This window comes from Canis lupus, chromosome 24 (assembly GCF_048164855.1).
Source record: "Canis lupus baileyi chromosome 24, mCanLup2.hap1, whole genome shotgun sequence".
Classification (NCBI taxonomy): domain Eukaryota; kingdom Metazoa; phylum Chordata; class Mammalia; order Carnivora; family Canidae; genus Canis; species Canis lupus.
The window spans coordinates 44706340-44728616 of NC_132861.1; the positions used below are offsets into that span (position 1 = coordinate 44706340).

The 22277-nt window shown below is 44.5% G+C and overlaps 1 protein-coding gene and 1 long non-coding RNA gene across 6 annotated transcripts in view; one reads left to right on the top strand and one right to left on the bottom strand.

Moving 5' to 3' along the window:
- The window catches only part of GPR55 (G protein-coupled receptor 55), a 68456-nt gene that overhangs the window by 43148 nt on the left and 3031 nt on the right, over nucleotides 1–22277 (bottom strand). For 2 of the 5 annotated variants that reach the window (XR_012016687.1, XR_012016683.1), the window contains exon 2: nucleotides 1178–1573. Coding sequence is in view for 1 of the 5 variants with exons in the window: in XM_072796643.1 (XP_072652744.1) it covers nucleotides 727–763 (37 nt within the window). In the remaining 4 variants the exon portion in view is untranslated. Of the gene's footprint in view, nucleotides 1–726; nucleotides 1103–1177; nucleotides 1574–22277 lie in introns of those variants that run through there. The other 3 variants (XR_012016684.1, XM_072796646.1, XM_072796643.1) reach the window with 3 other exon arrangements.
- On the top strand, nucleotides 8025–18481 carry LOC140616516 (uncharacterized). Its single transcript, XR_012016987.1, has 4 exons — nucleotides 8025–8235; nucleotides 11054–11129; nucleotides 17544–17644; nucleotides 18412–18481. It is a non-coding gene; the product is annotated as an uncharacterized lncRNA (long non-coding RNA).

Below are 22277 nucleotides of genomic sequence, written 5' to 3' on the forward strand. Positions count from 1 at the left end.
TAGTGACATATGTGATTCATTCTACCCCACACCAACTGGGGGAAAGGATCCAATTCAACTGACGGCCCATCTTCCCAGAGTCCTAATCTCGGGCTGGCTTTGTACAAGACTGCAGCAGCCATCAAGGACGGAGAAGACTGAGCCTTGGAGCTGGAACTGTTTACAAAGTAACGGCAATACAAGGAAACACAGCAGATACACTTTTTGCAGGACAAGATAAGAAATACTTGGCAGCAGAATGGCAGGAGCGGCCATCATCCCCAAAGGTCGGATACAGAAGTTACTGAGGCTTCAATAAACTTCTAGAAGGAAAGTCAGAATCACAGGCCAGAAAGTCATCACTCTTAAGAGCGTTTGTAAGATTCTGGGCCCTTATAGCTTCCTCATGTTTCTTATTTTTGTTACTGCATGTCTGTTTCCCTATAGTCCTCAGCAGGTGCAGGAGCGGGGGAGGGGGGGGAGGAGGGGGAGCGAAATGCCTTTAAGGAGGAAAAAAGAAGACTTAGGAGGAAGACAAAATCATAATACAAAACTGTATCACTCTGAATAACAAAAAGCCACCACAAGACAAGTCTTAGATGTAAAGAGCTTGGAAGTCGGTTACTTCCATCCTCACGAGATAAAAACCTGAGCAAACCGAAAACTGAGGTCATAGGCAAAACCACCAGGTTGAAATCTGGGGTGGGGGGGCGGAAGGGGGCAATACAGAAAAAACCTGTGACTTACCAGGAATGGAAGCAGCCATCAGAGCCAGCAATCCCATACAATCTGATGACTCTCCCGAAGCTGACAGTTAAAACCCCTGGAGTCCCACCCTTCCCTGGGATTTACTTCCAGGAGTCCCACCAGCCTCTCACTGTGAAGGTTCTGGAAAAATCCCCAGGCGTCAAGCAAGGAGAGGGAAAAGTAACCATTTTTAAACAGGCTCAGGGACAATGTAACCATTTTGAAAGGCCAGAGCATTTTGTTCTCTTTAATAAAGGGGTAAATCCAGAGAATCTGCTTTACCAGAGCCTTATCTGCCCTGGGGGCAGGACCAGGAGACAACTCCAACTCCTCCAGCCTTCTAGTCTCTGCTTTCACTACCCATTTGTTCTTGCAGGCTGTCAACCCCTCCCTTGACACATTAACCATAGTCATTTTAAACTCCCTGACACCCCCAAAATCGTTGTCCTACCTGGGTCTGGTTCTGATGCTTGCTTTGTCTCTTCAGACTACATAGTCGCCTATAGCATGGCTTGTCATTTTTGGTTGAAGGTTGGGTGTGATGCATGTGAAAATAGGACGTGAGCAAATCAGGCTTTAGTGTGAGGTTCTCTGATAATCTGGTGAGGATCGAGGCTGTGTTGAACATTTGCTGTAGTTGTTGGTGCCACAGACTTCAGTGTCCTCTAGAGGCCTGGTTTTATTTTTTTTCTCTTCTGTTGTTTTGGGTTTCCCTAATAACTCTATCTTAAATAATCTGTGTCTTGTAGGTCTGTCAGTCATAATCCACTTTTATTACACTGGAGTCTGTTGATGTGGTAGTAAGTGTAGTAGGTAGAATGATGTCCCCCAAAAAAGACATGTTCACCTGGAATCACAGAATGAGACATTAGTTGGAAATAGGATCTTTTGCAGATGTAAGTAGTTACGTTAACATGAGGTCATGCCTGATTAGGGTAGCCCCTAAATCTAATGATTGATGTCTTCATAAGAAGAGAGCACACAGGGATACACACAGAAAAGAAAAACAATAAAGATACTGTTGAACTGAATAGCTCCATCAATCAACTGGATCTCAACGGCATTTACAGAAGACTTCACCCAACCACAGCATGATACATATTCTCCTCAAGCTCACATGGGACAGTCACCAAAAGAGACCACATTTTGGGCTGTAAAACAGATCTAAACAAGTTTAAAAGAATAGAAATCACATAAATTATGTTCTCAGATCACAATGGAATACTAGTAATCAGTAACAGAAAGATAGCTGCAAAATCCCAAAATATTTGGAGATTAACACATTTTTAAAAATTTTTTTAAGATTTTATTGATTTATTCATGAGAGACACAGAGAGAGGCAGAGACATAGAGGGAAAAGCAGGGAGCTCGATGCGGGACTCAAACCCAGGACCCCAGGATTACGACCTGAGCCAAAGGCAGATGCTCAACCACTGAGCCACTCAGGCATCCAAAACAACATATTTTTAAGTGACATATGAATCAGAGAAGTCTCAAAAAATTATTTTGAAACTATCATAAATGAAAATGAAACAAAAACATCAAAATTTGTGGGATGCAGCAAAAGCAGTACGTAGAGAAAAATTTATAGCATTGAATACATATACTAGAAACAAAGACCTAAAATTAATGATCTAAACTTCTACCTAGACCACAAACCAGAGAAAGAAGAGTAATAGAAACCTAAAACAAGAGGAAGAAAACAATGGCAAAAAAATGAAGTAGAAGTCAATAAAATTGAAAACAGGAAATTTATAGAGAAAATTAATAAAACCAAAAACCTGTTCTCAAGAAAAAAAAAAGGCAATAAAATTGATAAACCTCTAGTCAAGCTAACCAAAGAGAGAAGACACAAATTACTAATATCAGAAAAGAAAGAAAGGCAGTCACTACTGATCTGGAGACAAATAGATTTTTTTAAAGATTTTATTTATTTATTCATGAAAGAGAGAAAGAGAGGCAGAGACACAGGCAGAGGGAGAGACAGGCTCTCTGCGGGGAGCCTCATGCAGAACTTGATCTCGACACTCCAGGATCTGCCTGGGGCCAAAGGCAGATGCTCAACTACTGAGCCACCCAGTCATCCCAAATAAATAAAATCTTAAAAAAAAAAAAAAAAAAAAAAAAAGGAAAGATTTCACCAAGGGCCGTTGTACCTTTAAAAAAAAATAAAATAATAAATAAAAATAAAAATTTTATTTTTTTAAATAAAAATTTTAAATAAAATAAACAACTTATCCTTTATAGTGCAGCACATAATGTGGATTTAAATGAGAATACTAAGCAGAAGCAGAATAGCAGAGATTAGATTTTATTACAATTTTAGTCTTCATAAAATTGTTTGATGTACTTGCATTTGTAACATTAAACTAAATAACTACGAAGGTGGGCTATCCAATTTTTAGTTATATAATTCAATTATACATTTACACTATGAGTCGTTCAAATAAGAGCCTAGTTTGGGGATTCTTTATATCTCAAAATTTTGGAAGTTTGAAAAGTTCCAAAGCCAAGTAAAATAAAATCCATGACATATTTGATAAGGGATTGATACTCAGAATATATACAGACTTCCTAAAACTCAAAAACAAAAAAATAAACAACCTGATTCAAAAATGGGCAAACAACTTGCATAGATATTTCTCAGAAAAAGATACACAAATGGCCACTAAGCCCATGGAAAGATGTTCTGTATCACTCATCACTAAGAAAATGCAATCAAAATCACAGTGAGCTCAGGGGCACCTGGTGGCTCAGTAGGCGGAGCACGTAACTCTTGATCTCAGGGTTGTGAGTTAAAGCCCCATGTTGCATGTAGAGATTGCTTAAAAATAAAATCTTAAACAGAGTCCAAAGAAGACATACAGATGCCTAGTAGACATGAAAAGATGCTCAGCATCACTCATCATCAAGGAAATGCAAATCAAAGCTACAGTGAGATATTACTTCATGCCTGTCAGAATGGCTAAAATCAAAAACACAAAAAACAAATGTTGCTAAGGATGTGGAGCAAAAGGAACTCTCTTGCATTATTGGTGGGAATGCAAACTGGTACAGCCACTGTGGAAAATAGTATAGCGTTTCCTCCAAACATTAAAACTGGAACTACCCTATGATCCAGTAATCGCACTACTGGGTATTTACCCAAAGAAGACAAAAACACTAATTCCAAAAGATATATGCATCCCTATGTTTATTGCAGCATTATTTACAATAGGCAAATTATGGAAGCAGCCTAAATATCCATAGATAGATGAATGGATAGAAAAGATGTGGTATGTATCACAACGGAATATTATCCAGCCACAAAAGAAGAATGAGGGCAGCCCCGGTGGCGCAGCGGTTTAGCGCCGCCTGCAGCCCAGGGTGTGATCCTGGGGACCTGGGATAGAATCCCACGTCAGGCCCCCTGCATGGAGCCTGCTTCTCCCTCTGCCTCTCTCTCTCTTTCTCTCTCTCTCTGTTGCTTATGAATAAATAAATAAAATCTTTAAAAAAAAAAGAAGAAGAAAAATGAGATCTTGCCTTTTGCAACAACATGGACAGAGCTAGTGTATTATGCTAAGTGAAATAAGTCAGTCAGAGAAAGACAAATGCCATATGATTTCACTTATATGTGGAATTTAAGAAACAAACAAATGAGCAAAGGAAAAGGAGAGAGAAAGAGAGAAAAAAAACAAGAAACAGACTCTCAACTATAGAGAACAAACAAATGACTACCGGAGGGCTGGTGGATTAGGGGAAGGATGAAATAGGTGAAGGGGATTAAGAGAACACTTACCATGATGAGCAGAGTAATGTACAAATTTGTTGAATCACTATATTGTACACCTGAAACTAATATAACACTGCATGTTAACTATACTAGAATTAAAATTTTTAAACTTTTTTAAAAAGGATTTTATTTATTTATTCATGAGAGACACACAGAGAGAGGCAGAGACACAGGCAGAGGGAGAAGCAGGCTCCATGCAGGGAGCCTGACGTGGGACTCGATCCTGGGTCTCCAGGATCACGCCCTGAGTTGAAGGCGGTGCCAAACCGCTGAGCAACCCGGGCTGCCCAAAACTTTTTAAAAAGAGGGAAAAAATCACAGTGAGAAACCATTAGAATGGCTATTATAGATTGATTGATTAATTAATTAATTAATGGGAAATAACAAGTGTTGGTGAGGATGCAGAGAAATTGGAACCCCTCGTGCACTACTGGTGGAATGTAACATGGTGCCACCACTATTGGAAACAGTATGGCAATTCCTCAAAGAGTTAAAAATAGAATTTCCAGGGACACCTGGGTGGCTTAGGTGGTTGAGCGTCTGCCTTTGGCTCAGGGAGTGATCCTGGGGTCCTGGGATTGAGTCCTGCATTGGGCTCCCTGCGAGGAGCCCGCTTCTCTGCCTGCGTCTCTGCCTCTCTCTCTGTCTCTAATGAATAAATAAATAAAATCTTTAAAGAAAATAGAATTTCCTTGTGATCCAACAATTATATTTCTGGAATTGAAAAGAGCTGAAAGCAGAGACACAGTAGATATTTGTATACCCATGTTTATAGCAGCATTACTCATAATAGCCAAAGGGTAGAAGAAAGTTGACAAACATCTATAGAGGAGTGGAGAAACAAAGTGAGTGTATATATATATATACAGTGAAATATAATTCAGCTTTAAAAGAGGAAATTCTGACATACACTACAACAGAGATAAATCTTGAAAATATTATGCTGAGTGAAATAAAGAAGTCACACAAAGACAAACACTGTATGATTACAGTTATATGAGGTACCTAGAGTGGTCAAATTCACAGACCCAGGATCGAAAATGATGGTTGCCAGGGTCTGGGCTGGAGGAAGGAATGGGCGTTCATGTTTCATGAGTATGGAGTTTCAGTTTTACAAGATAAAAAAAATTTTGGACGTGGATGGTAGTGACGGTTCACAACAATGAAAATGAATTTTTTTTTTTTTTAGATTTTATTTATTCAGAGAGAGAGACACACACACAGGCAGAGGGAGAAGCAGGCTCCATGCAGGGAGCCCAATGTGGGACTCGATCCCGGGTCTCCAGGATCACACCCCAGGCCGCAGGTGGCACTAAACCGTTGCACCACCAGAGCTGCCCTGAAAATGAATTTAATGCCATAAAACTATCCTCTTAAAAATGGCTAAAGCGGTAAATGTTGTTATGTATATTCTATCACAATTTTAAAAATAAATAATAGTGACAATTCACGATAAAGAGAGTAACCAGGGCAGCCTGGTAAATTATTGTCCAAACTGGGACACTTGGATTGTGGTAGTAGATGCTTTTAACAACTAGATCTGGACCCGCAGGGGTAACCTGACCTGGGAAGCTCAGGTTCTCCCGACATATCCTGCTCCAACCTCAGTTGAAACATATCTACCCATCTCAGTTGAAAGAGAGTGTCTTTTGAGTCTGGCAAATGTTCTGTAGGGTAACTAGGGCTCTCACAATTAACAATGCCAAGAAATGATTATTCGTGTTTCATAACCTCAAACTTTTAAAATTTGGCCATGACACTTTTATTTTTAAAGATTTTTTTTTTTTTTGAGAGAGAGAGTGTGTGTGTGTGCGTGTGTGCAAGCAGAGGGAGGGGAGAGGGAAGGGAGAGAAATCCTCAAGCAGACTCCCCACTGAGCACTAAGCATGGAGCCCCACTCATGCTCCACTGGATAATGACCTGACCTGAAAGCAAGAGGCAGATGCTTAACCAACTGAGCCACCCAGGCACCCGTGGCCATTAACCTTTTAAAACATACTTGCCACAGTAATTTTCAGATATATTTATGATTTGTGGTTCTAGCCTACAAGTCCCTTCTACTTTGGGACTCTCACCTTTGGTCAGTACACGTATGTGGGACACACCTTTCCTTCCTCCCCTCCATGCTATCTCAGTTGCATCCTTCCTTTAAAGCAGCTCCCCCACAAATGACCCCCTCATCTGTCCAGGCTTACCTGATCCATGAAATGGGATTCCCCCACTTTTCACACCTCGCTTTATTTGGCATAAGGATTACACGAGATAAGACCTCAATTATTGAATGAATGTAATTAACATCTGGCTTGGCTGCCAACCCCTGAAAACAGCCATGATTAAAATCATTAATAGCCATAAGGAAGACTAGCTGGGCCTCCCTTCTTTAAACTCCTTGGGTTTAGGGACGCCTGGGTGGCTCAGTGGTTGAGCATCTGCCTTTGGCTCAGGGTGTGATCCTGGAGTTCTGGGATCGAGTCCCACATCGGGCTGCCTGCAAGGAGCCTGCTTCTTCCTCTGCCTGTGTCTCTGCCTCTCTCTCTCTATGTCTTTCATGAATAAGTAAAAAATCTTAAAAAAAAAAAAAAACTCCTTGGGTTTACAGAAGTTTGTGGGGGGCTTGGGGCTTAGGCTTGTAGAAAGAATCCAATTTGATTCTTGGGTACAGCGGGAACAGACATTCCTCTGACTGTTTTTTCATATGCAGGAAGTGGTAATTCTCACCCTCCCTGGTCTTGGCCTCTGACTCACTGGGTTCCCCAGTCCCCAGGGCCTGGTCTCCTTGCCGCTAAAGGCCCCAGGCGGGGCAGTAAGGTGTCTGGCTCCCCTGGTGGGGGAAAAAGCTCCCCTGGTGGGGGCCAACACTGGTCCTGAGAAATGCTACTCTTCCTTTTCATGTGGTTTTGTCAGGATGCCTGGACCCCTCAGGCCTGGGCCAGGTTGTCTTAATCATACAGATGGTTGTAGATTGAAAACCGTCCTAAAGGTCACCTGTCTCATTAAGAATTTCACACCCTTCCCCCCAAGTTCATAATGTCACCTCTGTGTTTCTGTACTCCTGTGTGGGACTATATGCAGGAAAGTTTCCATTTGAGGTTTCCTGCAAACTCAGCCAACATCATGCTTCATAGACACCAGGATTCCTCTCCTAGAGCCATGAATCCCAGGGATCACCAACTTAAAAGACAACAAAGACAAATCTTCCAGGGAAACGGAAGCACTAGCTAGCCTCATGAAACCAAAGGGCGACACTAGAGCATACAAGGTCCATCGCAAGCTCGTGACGAAAGCATGGGCTTTGGCCACTTAACCACCAGGATGGCTAGGATCAAAGACACAGAAAATAAGTGTCGGCAAGGACGTGGAGGAATCGGAACCCTCACACATCGCTGGTAAGAACCCTGGAAACAGTCTGGGGGCCCCTCAAAGGGTTAATCGTAGAGTCACCCTATGGCCCAGCCGGCCCACTCCTAGGTGCGCGCCCAAGAGAATAGAAAACAGGTGCTCGGATGGGTATAAGATTTCTGTAAGAAGGCTCATAGCAACACTGTCCGCGGCGGCCCGAAGTGGAAGCAGCCCAGCTGTGCAACCAGCCGAGAAATGGTTAAACGGGCTGCAGCGCAGCTGTGCCTGCCGTGAGCTATCTGGTCATGGGAAGGAATGAAGTCCCCAGGCATTTGCAACACAGGTGAACCTTGAAAACATTAAGGCAAGTGATGGAAGCCACGCATCAAGGGCACGTACGTATGATTCCATTTATATGAAACGTCTAGAAATCCATAAAGACATAAAGCAGCTTGGTGATGGCCAGGGACTGGGGGAAGGGGAAGTGGGGGTGGGTGACTGCTTAATGGGTATGAGGTTTCCTTCTAGGGTGGTGAAAATGTGGTTATACAGCATCGTGAATGTGTTGAAAGCCACTAAATATACACTTTAAAATGCTTAGTGTTGAGTTTTCTGTAATGTGAATTTTATCTCAATTTTTTTAAGTGTGTGTTTTGACTGAGGCAAGTGTTTGTCACAGAAACTGCTTCTCTCCTTGCAATATCTCTTTTTTAAAAAAGAAGATTTGCTTTATTTGACAGGGAGAGAGAGAGAGAGCACACAAATGGGCAGAGGGGCAGAGGGAGAGGGAGATAGTTTTAGCTGATGGTTAAAACTAACCGATGAGCAGGATATTCAGTTGATGCCAGGGCCATATGAGGATCCCACGAACTACTTCCTTTCTTTCTTAAAAAAAAGGGGGGGGTTATTTATTCATTCACGAGAGACACACAGAGACACATCAGGCTCCCTGATGCCCCGCTGAGCAGAGAGCCCGATGCAGGGCTCGATTCCAGAACCCTGGGATCATGACCTGAGCCAAAGGCAGATGCTTAACAGATGGAGCCACCCAGGTGCCCCATCTCCTTGTGATATTTCTTAATCCTCCAGGATCAGCACCCCATCTCCAAAGCTACCCACATCCCAAGAGTTGCCCGAGGACTGGAGTCCAGGACCAGAGAACTCAGCCTGCTGCATGACCTTCACCCTACTTTGGGTTTTCATCCTACTGCTTTCTCATCACTCTCAGAGTCTGGGGGTCATGCAAGCCCCGGGAGGACCTGGGTATTCCCAATGCCCTGGCATCAAAGGTGTCACGGGGCTTCCCTAATACTCAGCACCATAGCTGGTGCCAACAAAAGCCAACACTGAATGGATTCCATGTGGTCAGAGCGTTCTCAAACAGGAGGAAATGAAAGTGAGAACTGGAGGTCTAAATTAAATGGGTAGCAAAGTTCAGGGTGATATGAAAAACTCTACTCTCATTGTATAAGCAAGAGGAGACAATGAGGGAAGCCTGGGTGCTCAGCAGTTGAGCATCTGCCTTCATCTCAGGGTGTGATCCTGGATCTGGGACCGAGTCCTGCATTGGGCTTCCTTCAAGGAGCCTGCCTCTCCATCTGCCTATATCTCTGCCTCTCTCTGTGTCTCTCATGAAGAAATAAAATCTTTTTTAAAAAAAGAAGAAGAGGGATCCCTGGGTGGCGCAGCGGTTTGGCGCCTGCCTTTGGCCTAGGGCACGATCCTGGAGACCCAGGATCGATTCCCACGTCGGGCTCCCGGTACATGGAGCCTGCTTCTCTCTGCCTGTGTCTCTGCCTCTCTTTCTCTCTCTGTGACTATCATAAATAAATAAAAATTAAAAAAAAATATTTAAAAAAAATAAAAAATAAAAAATAAAAGAAGAAGAGAAAGAGAGAGAAAATGAGAATGCATGCATTATTTTCATGAAAAGAAACACAAGAAGTTAAAACAGATACTAATGAAAAGGATATTTTTCTTAAGATTTTATTTATTTATTCATGAGAGACACAGAGAGAGAGGCAGAGACACAGGCAGAGGGAGAAGCAGGCTCCATGCAGGGAGCCCGTTGTGGGACTCAATCCGGGGACTCAAGGATCCACACCCTGGGCCAAAGGCAGGCACTCAACCGCTGGGCCACCCAGGCGTCCTATGAAAAGGATTAACCATGTTGGGGAGAGGAAACAACGTGGAGGGAATGGGAAGGTGGTGAGACTTCGCTTGTATACCTTTCTATATCATTTTAATTTTGAACCATATAAATGTTTCGTGTGTGCAAAAAACAAAATTTTGCAAGGATGGGATAAGGTAAATCCCACCACAGAGTTCAAACAGGAACAAAACAAATGGATTATATATCTGACTGATAACCACACAGAGCAGGGAATGAACTCGAGTACTCGGACTGTACATCCCTAATAGGATCTGTTCTAAGAACAAAATCAACTGAAAAAAAAAAAAAACCAAAAAACTTATGTTTTACTTAGTAGATGTATTATTAGTAATACTATTGGTCTTGTAATTCTGAAACTCTTTTATGCATAATATAATATTAAGGAAATACATATTTTACTGTAAGAGAAAAAGAACACTAGTAATAAGTAAAAGCAGTTAAAGAAAAACCCTACGATGTTAAATTTGAGGTGGAAAGATCAGTTTGAACTCATGATTGTTTTAAAAATGAGTTTCCAGTTTCTGTTCGCTGACAGATCTAGAAGCAAAAACATTCCTGTAGCAGTGAACACACATCACACTGTGTGCTCTTCTTTTCTAGCCGTCGTTCCCCACTAAGGGAGCCAGGACTCCTTGAAGACATGGTTATTTCTGGGTCTGGGGCTAAAAACATACAGCATGAGTCCTCTGCAGAGTATCCTGTGGTGCCAAGGGATGCGGGAGCTTACCTGAAAGACCTCCATGGCTCGCTGTGGGACCACATGAACACCAAAAGGGATAATGAGAGTGTCCACTTCGAACACATTTTGTTAAAGATTTTATTTATTTATTCATGAGAAACACAGAAAGAGAGAGAGGCAGAGACACAGGCAGAGGGAGAAGCAGGCTCCATGCAGGGAGCCCGATGTGGGACTCGATCCCCGGTCTCCAGGACCAGGCCCTGGGCTGAAGGTGGCGCTAAACCGCTGAGCCACCCAGGCTGCCTCACATTTTTTTTAAATCCATGAATCCACAGTGATTTTTTTTTTTTTTTTTTTTTAGGGGAAAAAGATGGGGTAAATTCCAGCTCGTAAATGTGGAAGGAATCAAAGAATGAACCACCACCGCTTGCAATCAGGTAAGCCTCGTCTCTGATGGCTAAAACTCTCAGGTGAGTGGGATATTCAGTTGACCCCAGGGCCATATGAGGATCCCACAAACTACTTCCTACTTTTCTTTAAAAAAAATATATTTTTTATTTATTTATTCATGAGAGACACACAGAGAAAGGCAGAGACATAGGCAGAGGGAGAAGCAGGCTCCCTGCGGGACTCGATCCCAAGCCTCCGGGATCATGATATGAGCCAAAGGCAGACACTCAGCCAACTGAGCCACTGCAGCATCCGCATGGGCTACTTCCTAATCACCAAGGAGGAAACGGAGAACATGGCTCAGCATCACCAAGAAGGCACAGCCTGATGTTATCTGCCCTCTGATGGGTTGGTTACCAGGGGCGTACACACCACACGTCCATAGTGCTCGTGCCCGACACACTAGGCCGGACAGTAGCCATGAGTCAATCAGCAGATTAATCCTGCCTGGGTGACAACCTCCGAGCCAAGTGGCAAAGACTCTTCAAAGGAGCCAGTGTCTGGAAAACAAACCAAGAGCAACAGCAACAATGGAAAGGTGGCCGACCGTTCTGGGTCCCAAGAGACGAAAGGGACATAACCAGATATCATACAGGAACCTCGGCCGGATTCCCAATAGCAGAGAAAAAATCCAGGTTTAAAAGACATTTGGGGGACACTTGTAGAGAATTGAATACAAATGGTGTAGGGGATGCTGGTACGGTTGTCAAAAATGGTATTGTGGTTTTGCCGCAGAACATCCTTATTCGGAGATGCTGAGATACTCAAAAGCGAAGCACCAAGATGTCAGCAAGTTGCTTGCCAATTGTTCAGCAAAATAAAATTATGTAAAATATACAGAGAAAGGGGAAGAGAAAGAGAAAGCAAATACGGAAAAATGTTAACAGTTGGAGAATCTAGGGAAAGGTGTGTGGGGGGGTGGTATTTAATATAGTCTTTTTTCAACTTACCTGCAGGTTTGATGATTTCAAAACAAAATGTCAGGGTGGGGGGGCGATGGGGGCCGGACGGAGCAGGGCAGTAGAGCTTGCTGCCAGACCCACGCAGGCTGCCACCCACACAGGAAGTGTCGAAGGGCTCCCTAAATTACACTGGACTAACCCTATCCTTTGAAGTCGGCCTGCAGGCAGCGGGAAGGGTGTGCATTTCACGTTCCGGGAACCCCTTGGCCCCATTCAGCACCCACCCGTTACAGACACTTTGAACCCAACATGCTTTGGAAAACTTGGGGTTTTTTAGAGATTTTATTTATTTGAGAGAGAGAGAGAACATGAGCAAAAAGAGAGGGAGAGGGAGAAGCAGGCTCTCAACCGAGCAGGGAGCCCTATGATGCAGGGCTCAATCCCAGCTCCCTGGGATCATGACCTGAGCCGAAGGCAGACACACCTATCCAGCTGAGCCACCCAGGGGCCCCTGGAAAAGTTTAATGAATGGAAAACACAGCTGGCAAACAGGTGCAGAAGAAGAGTTTCCCAACGCCCCAAGCATGATGGGGATTCCACGCCCGTGCCAGGCCCCAGGACCTGTGAGGCTTCTGGGGGGTTCCAGCCCTGTGCTCAGGTGGGGAGGGGGGTCTACCTACCATACCAGGGGCTCCCCTTTCTTATCATCTAGGTCACCTGGGGCTCTTCCTAAGTGGACCTCAGACTCTGTTGGGGAAGCCTTTCTCTTTAAAAAAAAAAAAAAAAAAAAGATTTTATTTACTTACTTGTGAGAGACAATGAGCATGAGCAAGGGGAGGGGCAGAGTGAGAAGGAAAAGCATCTCCCCGCTCAGCAGGGAACCCAAAATGGGACTGGATCCTAGGATCCTGGGATCATGTCCCCAGCCAAAGGCTTAACTGAGCCACCCAGGCACCCTGGAGAAGCCTTTCTATTTCTTTCCAGAACCACCCTGGCTCAAAACAGCATTTGCTTATGCAATCACTCATTTATTCTGATATTTGACAAGTATTTCTTGAGCACCCAGGCACTGTTTGGGGCACTAGGGACCCCCCCAGAAAAACAGCAGCCGTAGTTTCTCTTCTCGAGGCAAATTGCAACCACGACAAGGGCCACGGGAGGTGGGGGGTGGGGGAGGAACAACAAGGTGCCCACAGCCAGTGAGGGGCGAACTGCTGAGGTGGCATTTCAGTGACAAGCGGTTGTTTTTCCTGCTTGTCATGGTTGCAATTTGCCTTGAGAAGAGAAACCACGGCTGCTCCTCCACCCCTGCCAGGACACCCATGAAGGTCTTTGGTCCTGGGCAGTCCTCTTTCATTTCGCCCTTCTGTGGTCTCAGAAGGAGGCTCTGGGGAGCATCCTGTATCCCAATGGCAAGGCTTCTCTAGAAGCAGGGGTGGTGGAGGGGTGGAGGAGGGGAACAGCTTGGGGACACCCGCACTGACACTCTCTGTCTCTCTCACACACACACACACACACACACTCTTATGCACGATTCTGTTTCTCAGGATTTGCTCTCTCACAGGTGTTTGATTAACTATGTAAAGGTTGGGGACCATTTTATTTACTCACATTTGGATGAGGGAAAACTTAGTATTTGTGCCGGAGAACAGAACCCTTCTCTGCTACTCTCCTGCCCCACGGTTCTCCTAAGAACAGGAAATTCTTAGTGCAAATACTTTTCACGTGGAACAAAATGAGAGAACCGTCTCACTTCCAGGTGGACATGGAGCACAATGGGGCAAAATCGGGCAAGTGTAGAAGAAGAGTAAACCCCCAGGAATTGGTAGAGAATGTGGTTTGGGGGACGCCTGGGTGGCTTAGTGGTTGAGCGTCTGCTTTTGCCTCAGGGTCCTGGGATCCAGTCCTCCATCGGGCGCCCAGCAGGGAGCCTGCTTCTCCCTCTGCCTGTGTCTCTGCCTCTCTCTGTGTGTCTCTCATGAGTAAATAATCTTGAAGAAGAAGAAGAAGAAGAAGAAGAAGAAGAAGAAGAAGAAGAAGAAGAAGAAGAAGAAGAGGAGGAGGAGGAAGAGGAAGAGGAAGAAGAAGAAGAAGAAGAAGAAGAAGAAGAAGAAGAAGAAGAAGAAGAAGAAGAAGAAAAAAAAAAAAAAAAGAAAAGAAAGAAAGAAAATGTGGGTTGGGATGTGTATTCATCTCCTAGGGCTCCTGCAACAAATTACCATAAACCGGGTGCCTCACACAACAGCAACTGATTGTCTTGCTTCTCTCAAGGCTACAAGTCCAGAGTCAAGGTGTCAGCAGGGCCACACTCCCTCCGGAAGCTCTGGGGGAGATTCTGTTCCTGTCTTCCAGCTTCGGGCGGCTCCAGGAGTTTCCTGGCTTGTGGCTCCATTACTCAGCTCTTTGCTTCCATAGTCAAACAGTCTTCTCCTCTTCTGTCTGGGTGTCTCTCCTCTGTGTGTCTCTTGTAAGGACACTTGTCATTGGATTTAGGTCCCATCTGGATAATGATCCCCCAGACAGATCTCATCTCAAGATCTTCAACTATGTCTGCAAAGAGCCTTTTCTTTTTCCTTTTTCATTTTTTTTTTTTTTTTTAGATTTTGTTTATTTATTCATGAGAGACCAGAAAGAGAGAGGCAGAGACACAGGGACACAGGCAGAGGGAGAAGCAGGCTCCCTGCAGGAAGCCCGATGTGGGACTCGATCCCAAGACTGCAGGATCACGACCTGAGCCAAGGTAGATACTCAACTGCTAAGCCACCCAGGCATCCCATGCAAAGAGCCTTGTCTCAAATTAGGTCACATTTGCAAGTCCCATGAACTATAATGTGGACATATTGTTTGGAGCCACCATTCAACCCATTACAGGATGAGACTCTCACAGGACACGGGGTGGGGTGGGAGGCAGCAGTTACACTTGCTTTCTTTCTGTCGTGGTGCTGGTAGATTGTGGTCAAGTCCACTCATAATAGAACTGCGCTAAGAAACCCATCACTCCCTCGGCTCTCGCCACTTCTCAAGAAGAAAATAGAAGGCATTCTGGGAAATGCTGCTAGGCCCCAAACCCCTTCCCAGCTATGAAAATGATATCCCCTAGTCAGGGCCCATTTCCAAGTATCTCCCTTTTGCTGGCCACTGCAGACCCTGACTAGCACATCCTTCAGTGGACTCCGTGACCTTGGACCTTGACCTTGTTTGACCCCCTGGACAAGGATTTGCTACCTGCCCACTTTATGCTGGACCCAGGCTTCTGAGAAAATCCATTTGGCAATTAACCCTGATCATGGCTTTGGCTTACTAGCCTTGGACTCTGCTCTGTGAAGTCCCAGATTTCCTGGGGGTGAACAGGAAATTCAAAGGTCACTACAAGAAGCTAAAATCCCTGTAGCCAAAATCACTCTCAGAGATCACCTTTAAATCACTGAGAGTCAGATCTTGAGGCTCTAAAGCAAAAATCAGTTTGTTCACTTGCACTGTTAGGTAGGACATTCCTTGCCCTGGAGCAGATCTAGTTTGAAAATGGAGGTGAGGGGGAGGGAAGGGGGATTTTTTTTCTCTTTTATTTTTTCATTTCCAGATTTCATAGTTGCCTTTCCTACATTATGGGCATGTGCATGGCAACTCACTGTGTATTTTTCTTCCCGATGAGCTACTCTCTCTCGGGGGAGGTCAGTCTTAAGGCCTTCAACTGATTGGATGAGGCCATCCAAAGTCTGCTTTATCCAAGCCTACTGATTTAAATGTTAAACCTATCAAAAAATACATTTATAGAAACATCTAGAATTTTTTCTAAAGATTTTTATTTACTTGCTCATGACAGACACACAGAGAGAGGCAGAGACACAGGCAGAGGGAGAAACAGGCTTCCTGAGGGGAGCCTGATGTGCGACTCAATCCCAGGACCCCGGGATCACGACCTGAGCCAAAGGCAGACACTCAACCATTGAGCCACCCAAGTATCCTAAAACATCTAGAATTTTTGACCAAATATATGGGTGCCACGGCCCAGCCAAGTTGACACTTAAAATAAACCATCACACTCCCCAACACCTGCTTAACACCATGTGAAATTATAGTATTATAATTAATTATAGTATTGTTCAACCTGTTTGTCGTTTGTCTCTCTTTCTCTTTTTTTTTTTTTTTTTCTCTCTTCTTCCAGAATATAAGCTGGAGGGCAGGGATCTTATCCCCAGAGTCCAACCCAGCACCTGGCACAGAGAGGGTCTTAGAGTATTTGTTGATTGAATGAAAAATATTTACTAAACCTTTTTGTTTAACACATGCTATGCCAAGGTGTGGACTAAGCTCAACTGGCCAGCAGTTTAAATCTCCGAGCATCACACACAGGTTGAATGTATTCATTTCTCCCTCGTTGGGAATTAGACCCTTCCATCCCGGAGCCAAGGAGTGGGCCTCCCCTCCTCTCTCTCTTGAGTCTGCCCACAGTTGAGTGTCCCGGGGCAAGGACTGAGTCCCCGGAGGCATCTGAGCTGAGTCAATGAGGAGATGCCTGGGGTGAAGTCGGAGGAAAGGGAGCAGGACCCTCAGGACGCAGCAGGTGGCTGCATCTCCCTTCAGCCACGGACGCACCCAGTCACCAGCAGTCAATAGAAAGGGGCGACAGGTGCGCTTTGGAGATGGAGCTCTTACTTTGCACCCAGCTCTTCCTGAACCCCTAGCTCTGCCCCTGGGGAATCCTCAGTGCCACTTGGATCCAAAAGGCACCTGGATTCCGAGAGGAGGCACCGTATGTAGTAGGTCTTTCCCTCTCCCCCGACGCTCGGATCCCGGGCCTCCCGGATCGCAGCCCGGCAGCGCCACCTGGTGGTCGGCGTCCTCACCGCGCGGGAGGGCAGAGTTTATGGGGCGGGTGACCTGGCCCCGGGGAATCCAGACTACCTGGGGGCACACCTCTATAACTCATCCTTCTTTCCAAGGCAGAACTCCCGTTGATTTCCCTTTTTATTTCAAGAGTAGTGTATATTCATTATAAAAAAAACACTGGTAAACAAACAAAATCCCACATAGACGGTTGCTGGATAAAAAGACAAAAAAAAAAAAAAAAAACAACCCACAAACAGGGCCTCCTGTTAAATTTGGATTTTGGATAAACAATGAATGATTGCGTGGGACTTGCTTGTTCTAAAAAATTATTTGCAGCTTATCTGAAATTCAAATTTAACTGGGTGTCCTATATTTTTATTTGCTAAACCTGGCACCTCTATATCCATAACCTAATTACACTCAGTTAACACATTGAAGTGTATTTACACAAAATTTTTAAAATCCCTATATGTACAGTATTTTTACCCCAAAAGCAGAAAGAGACTCATAAGGTAGGCTGGTTTGCAACCTAATTTTTCCATATAACTACATCCCATGAACATCTTTTAATAGCAGCAAATGTTTTCTTATAGCCTCGTTTTTTATGGCGGCATAAAATAAGACATCTGGATATAATTATAGTTTCCTGATTTCCTTCTTTTTTTCAAGGGCCCAACTGCTCTGGTCCTCCCTTGGGTCCCAGGACTGCACCACTGGGCTTGCTCTCCTCTGCCCTTGCTGTGGGAACCAGTCTGAATTCTGCAACACAGGTAAGCAACAAACAAGTGCACCTTTCCTCAGGAATTAGACTCTGGAGTCAGAGCCTCCCTGCTACTCTGCACTCGACAGCACGGGAGGCCGGGAGGCCATGGACATGGCCTGGAGCTGCTCAGTGTAGCCTCCTTGATTGCAGAGTGGGGCTGGTGATCATGGTAGGGTTATTGGGAGGATTAGTCTTTCTCTTCCTCAAGAGATGGCAACCTCCAGGTGGGCAAGAAACTTCCATGTCTGTCACGGTCACCGTCCTATCCTTATAGGATACACTTAATGCTTGCACATCCTCAGGCACTCCAAAAAATATATTGACCCAAATGAGCAATATTCAGATGCTCTCCCACAAGAGGAAAAGGTGTGACCGTCCACTTTGGGTTGGAGGGATCATGCAGGGCTGTCAGGATCTGTTAGAAGATAAACTGAGGCATATTAAAAATTGTAAGCATGTATGTGAGCAAAACTCAACTCAAATCCAGCAGCACCAAACCAAAAGTGATTAGGGGCCCTTAACTGGTCAGGGCCATGGGAAAGGCAGAGAAAGTGCAGAAGCAAAGATAGGAAATTATTTGATTGAGTGTAGTTGAAAGCTTCGTTGGCTGTTCGTGATTGGTGGGCCTTAGCATTTTAATTTCTTAACCCTGAGGCATTTACGGGCTTAGATTTTGGTTTGCTGACACAGGCCACCGCATCACCAGACACACATCAGTCTAATGGCTTCCTTGTTGAATTCATGCAACAGCTCTGACCTGCGTTCTAACCACAGGGTCCTGAGCAGCGAGCTTCACCTACCTGGCCTCTCCCCAAACGACACAGCTCCCACACTTCTGGCTCAGGTAATCCAACCAGTAGCTTGGTGAGCTCCTTCTGCAGCAGAAAAGGTTAAGTCTGTCCAGTCTCCGGGTGGGCTTCAGGTTAGACAGACCAGACTGGAATCCTTGCTCTGTCCCTTTCTGGCTACGTGACCTCGTAGTAGTTTCTTATTGCTGCAAATGACCACACTCTTAGCATCTTAACACAGCGCAAACTGGCTAACCTACAGTTCTACAGGTTGGAAGTCCAACACAGCTCTCACTGGATGAAAACCCAGGTGTTGGCTGCGTTGAACTATGTTCCTTTCTGAAATCTCTGAAAATCCATTTCTGCTCTAGACCGAATGCTTGTCTCAAAAATTCACATGTTGAAATCCCAAACCCTAACGTGATGGTATTTAGAACTGGGGCCTTTGGAGGTGATTAGGTCTTGAGGGTGGATGGGATTAGTGCCCTTCCAAAAGAGATCCCAGGGAGCTTCCCGACCCTTTCTACCATGCAAGGACACAGCAAGAAGAGGACTATCTATGAACCAGGAAATGGGTTCTTGCCAGACACTAAATCTGCTGGCACCTTAATCTTAGACTTCCCAGCCTCCAGAACTATGAGAATTACATTTCCGTTGCTTATAAGCACCCTGGTGTGTGATATTTTGTCATAGCAGCCCAAGACGACTAAGACAGTTCTCTCGCCTTTTCCAGCCTCCGCATTCCTTGGCACCTGGCCTCTCTCCTCCATCCTTAAAGCCAACACTCTTGGTGTTCCTCTATAGCCACATCTCCCTCTGACTCATCCTTTCCGCCTCCCTTTTAGAACCATTGGGCCTACCTAGATAATCCAAAATAATCTCCCTATTTTAAAGTGAGGGACTAGCAACCACAATTCCATCTGGAACTTTAATTCACCTTTGTCAGGTAACCTAACAAAATCACAGGTTATAGGATTAGGACATGGGACGCACCTTTGAGGGACATTCTGCTGCCTACCATGACCTATAGTAATTATATAACCTCCAAGACTCTGTTTCTTTTCCTTTTTTAAAACTTAAATTCAGCTAATTCACATATAGTATATTATGAGTTTCAAGTTTCAGAGGTGGAGTACCTGGTGCTCATTAAATCTCGTGCCCTCCTTCATGCCCATCACCCAGTTACCCCATCCTTGCATCTCCCTCCCCTGCGACCTTCAGTTCATTTCCTATGGTTAAGAATCTCTTATGGTTTGTCTCCCCCTCTGATTTCATCTTGTTTTTTCTTTTCTTCTCTTCTCCTGTGCTCCTCGGTTTTGTTTCTTAAATTCTGCCTATGAGATCATATGACAGTTGTCTTTCTCTGAGTGACTTATTTCGCTTAGCATAATATCCTCTAGTTCCACCCACATCATTACAAATGGCAAGATTTCTTTTTTGATGGCTGAGTAATATTCCATTGTATATATATCCCACATTTTCTTTATCCATTCATCTGTCAACAGACATCTGGGCTCTTTCCATAGTTTGGCTATTGTAGACATTGCTGCTATAAACACTGGGGTGCAGGTGCCCCTTCAGATCACTACAGATGTATCTTTGGGGTTAAATACCCAGTAGCGCAATTGCTGGGTCATAGGGTAGCTCTATTTTTACTTCTTGAAGAACTCTCATACTATTTTCCAGAGTGGTTGCACCAGCTTGCATTCCCACCAACAGTGTAAGAGGGTTCCCCTTTCTCCACATCTTCCCCAACATTTGTTGCTTCCTGTCTTGTTGATTTTAGCCATTCTCACTGGTATAAAGTGGTATCTCATTGTGGGTTTGATTTGTATTTCCCTGATGCTGAGTGATGTTGAGCATTTTTTCATGTGTTGGTAGCAACTCCATTTCTTCATAAAATGGAGTTCCTATGATGATTGGAGCGGAGCTTAGGGATAGTGATTATATGACTCATCTATTTTTTTTTTAATTTTTATTTATTTATGATAGTCACAGAGAGAGAGAGAGAGAGAGAGAGGCAGAGACACAGGCAGAGGGAGAAGCAGGCTCCATGCACCGGGAGCCCGATGTGGGATTCGATCCCGGGTCTCCAGGATCGCGCCCTGGGCCAAAGGCAGGTGCTAAACCGCTGCGCCACCCAGGGATCCCATATGACTCATCTATTACTGCATAACAAATTACCCCAAAATTTAGTGGCATAAGACAATATTATTATCTCACACCCTTCTGAGGGTCAGGAATAAGCAGTTTAGCTGAACAGTCTAGGATGGGTCTTTCACAAGGTTGCAGTCAAAGTATCAACCAAGGGTCCAGTCATTTGAAAGGTTGCCAAGGACTGGAAGCTTCCAAGATGGCTCCTTCTGTGGCTGTTGCCAAGAGGCCTCTCGTTTCCTCTCATATGGACCCCTCCATAGGGCTTCTTGAGTGTCTTCACAATGCAGCAGCAGCTCCCCAGAGAGAACAATCCAAGAGAGCCAAACAGAAGCTACAATGTGGGTTTTTTTTTAACCTAGCCATATACATGTATTATCTATTTAAAACAATTAAATGATCTTTCAAAATAAATAAGAATCATGTATAAGATTATTCTATTTGGCCTAGTTCAGAAGTTTCCAAGTATTATTCAGAGACTCCTTTCCTCAAATGAAATTTTACAGGGAAATCCCAAGACGGAACCAGACACGAGGGCAAATGACCCAAACAGGTGCAAGGCCTGACACCCACCTCTCACATCTCAGTTTACAAATCTCTGGATTCAGCGTTCTATCTGAGCAGGACCTTCCTGACTTTTCAAAGTTGGAAATAAGAGCTTTTATGACATTTGAAATAGTAAATCCTCTTTTCTCAATATCCCTCATTATGAAAACATTTTATTTTATAAATATTTTAGTCAGAAAGTTACCCATCTTCAAAGGAAGGAAGGAAGAATTAGTCATTTGGTTGGAACAGAAATTCCTAACCTTTCCTCACTGTGCCCTTAAAACTGTGTGCCCAGGAGGCTTTACCACATGAGAGCATAAAACAATTGGAGAGGGTTTGCTTGTTCCAAGTGATCCCCTTTACCTCCTTCCTCACCCAGCCTTCCATTTCCCTTCCAATCCCCCCACACCATATCAATCAGGATTAGTCTCCAGAAGCCACTATGACAGAGGGTAGCCCCACCTCGGCCTTAGAATGCTGTGGTACTTACGGTATCCCAGCAATTTGCAGCCAGTCAGGCCTGGGTTTAGATCCCAGACCTGCCACTCACTAGCTGATTGAATTTGGCCAAGCTACTTAATCCCTCTGGCCTTGGTTTCTGCATCTAGAGTTTGGTACCCTATCCATTGCTGGGTTGCAGTAAAGATGATGTATGTGTATACCCAGCACACAGAAGGACCTCAATTAATCGGGGCAATTATTATTACTAAACACAAAGGAGAGTCTGTTAAATATCCCTCAACATCTTCCCTTCTTCCTTCTTCCTTTTTGTAATAGAAGGATTAACTGGGTACCTGGCCACCCAAGCAGAGGCCATATCTCCTGGCCTCTCCTGAAGCCAAGTTGATCACATGGCTAGTTCTGGCCAATGGAATATGAGTGGAAACACACTCAACTTCTGAATCATGCCCTAGAAAGGATACTACCTCTCCCTCCTTCCTGTCTTTGTATCCTCTGTCTGGGAGATAAAGAGTCCTGGGCCAGCTGCCTGGAGGCAGGAAAGGCAGCCACCTGTTGAGGGAGCAGAGCCTCTCCACCACCCCTGGATCATTGACCTTAGAAGTAATGTCGTTTCTAAGCCAATATATCCTTGGATCTGTTACATCAACTTAGATGAATCACGAAGGAGTACAAAGTTGTTGAGAAGGA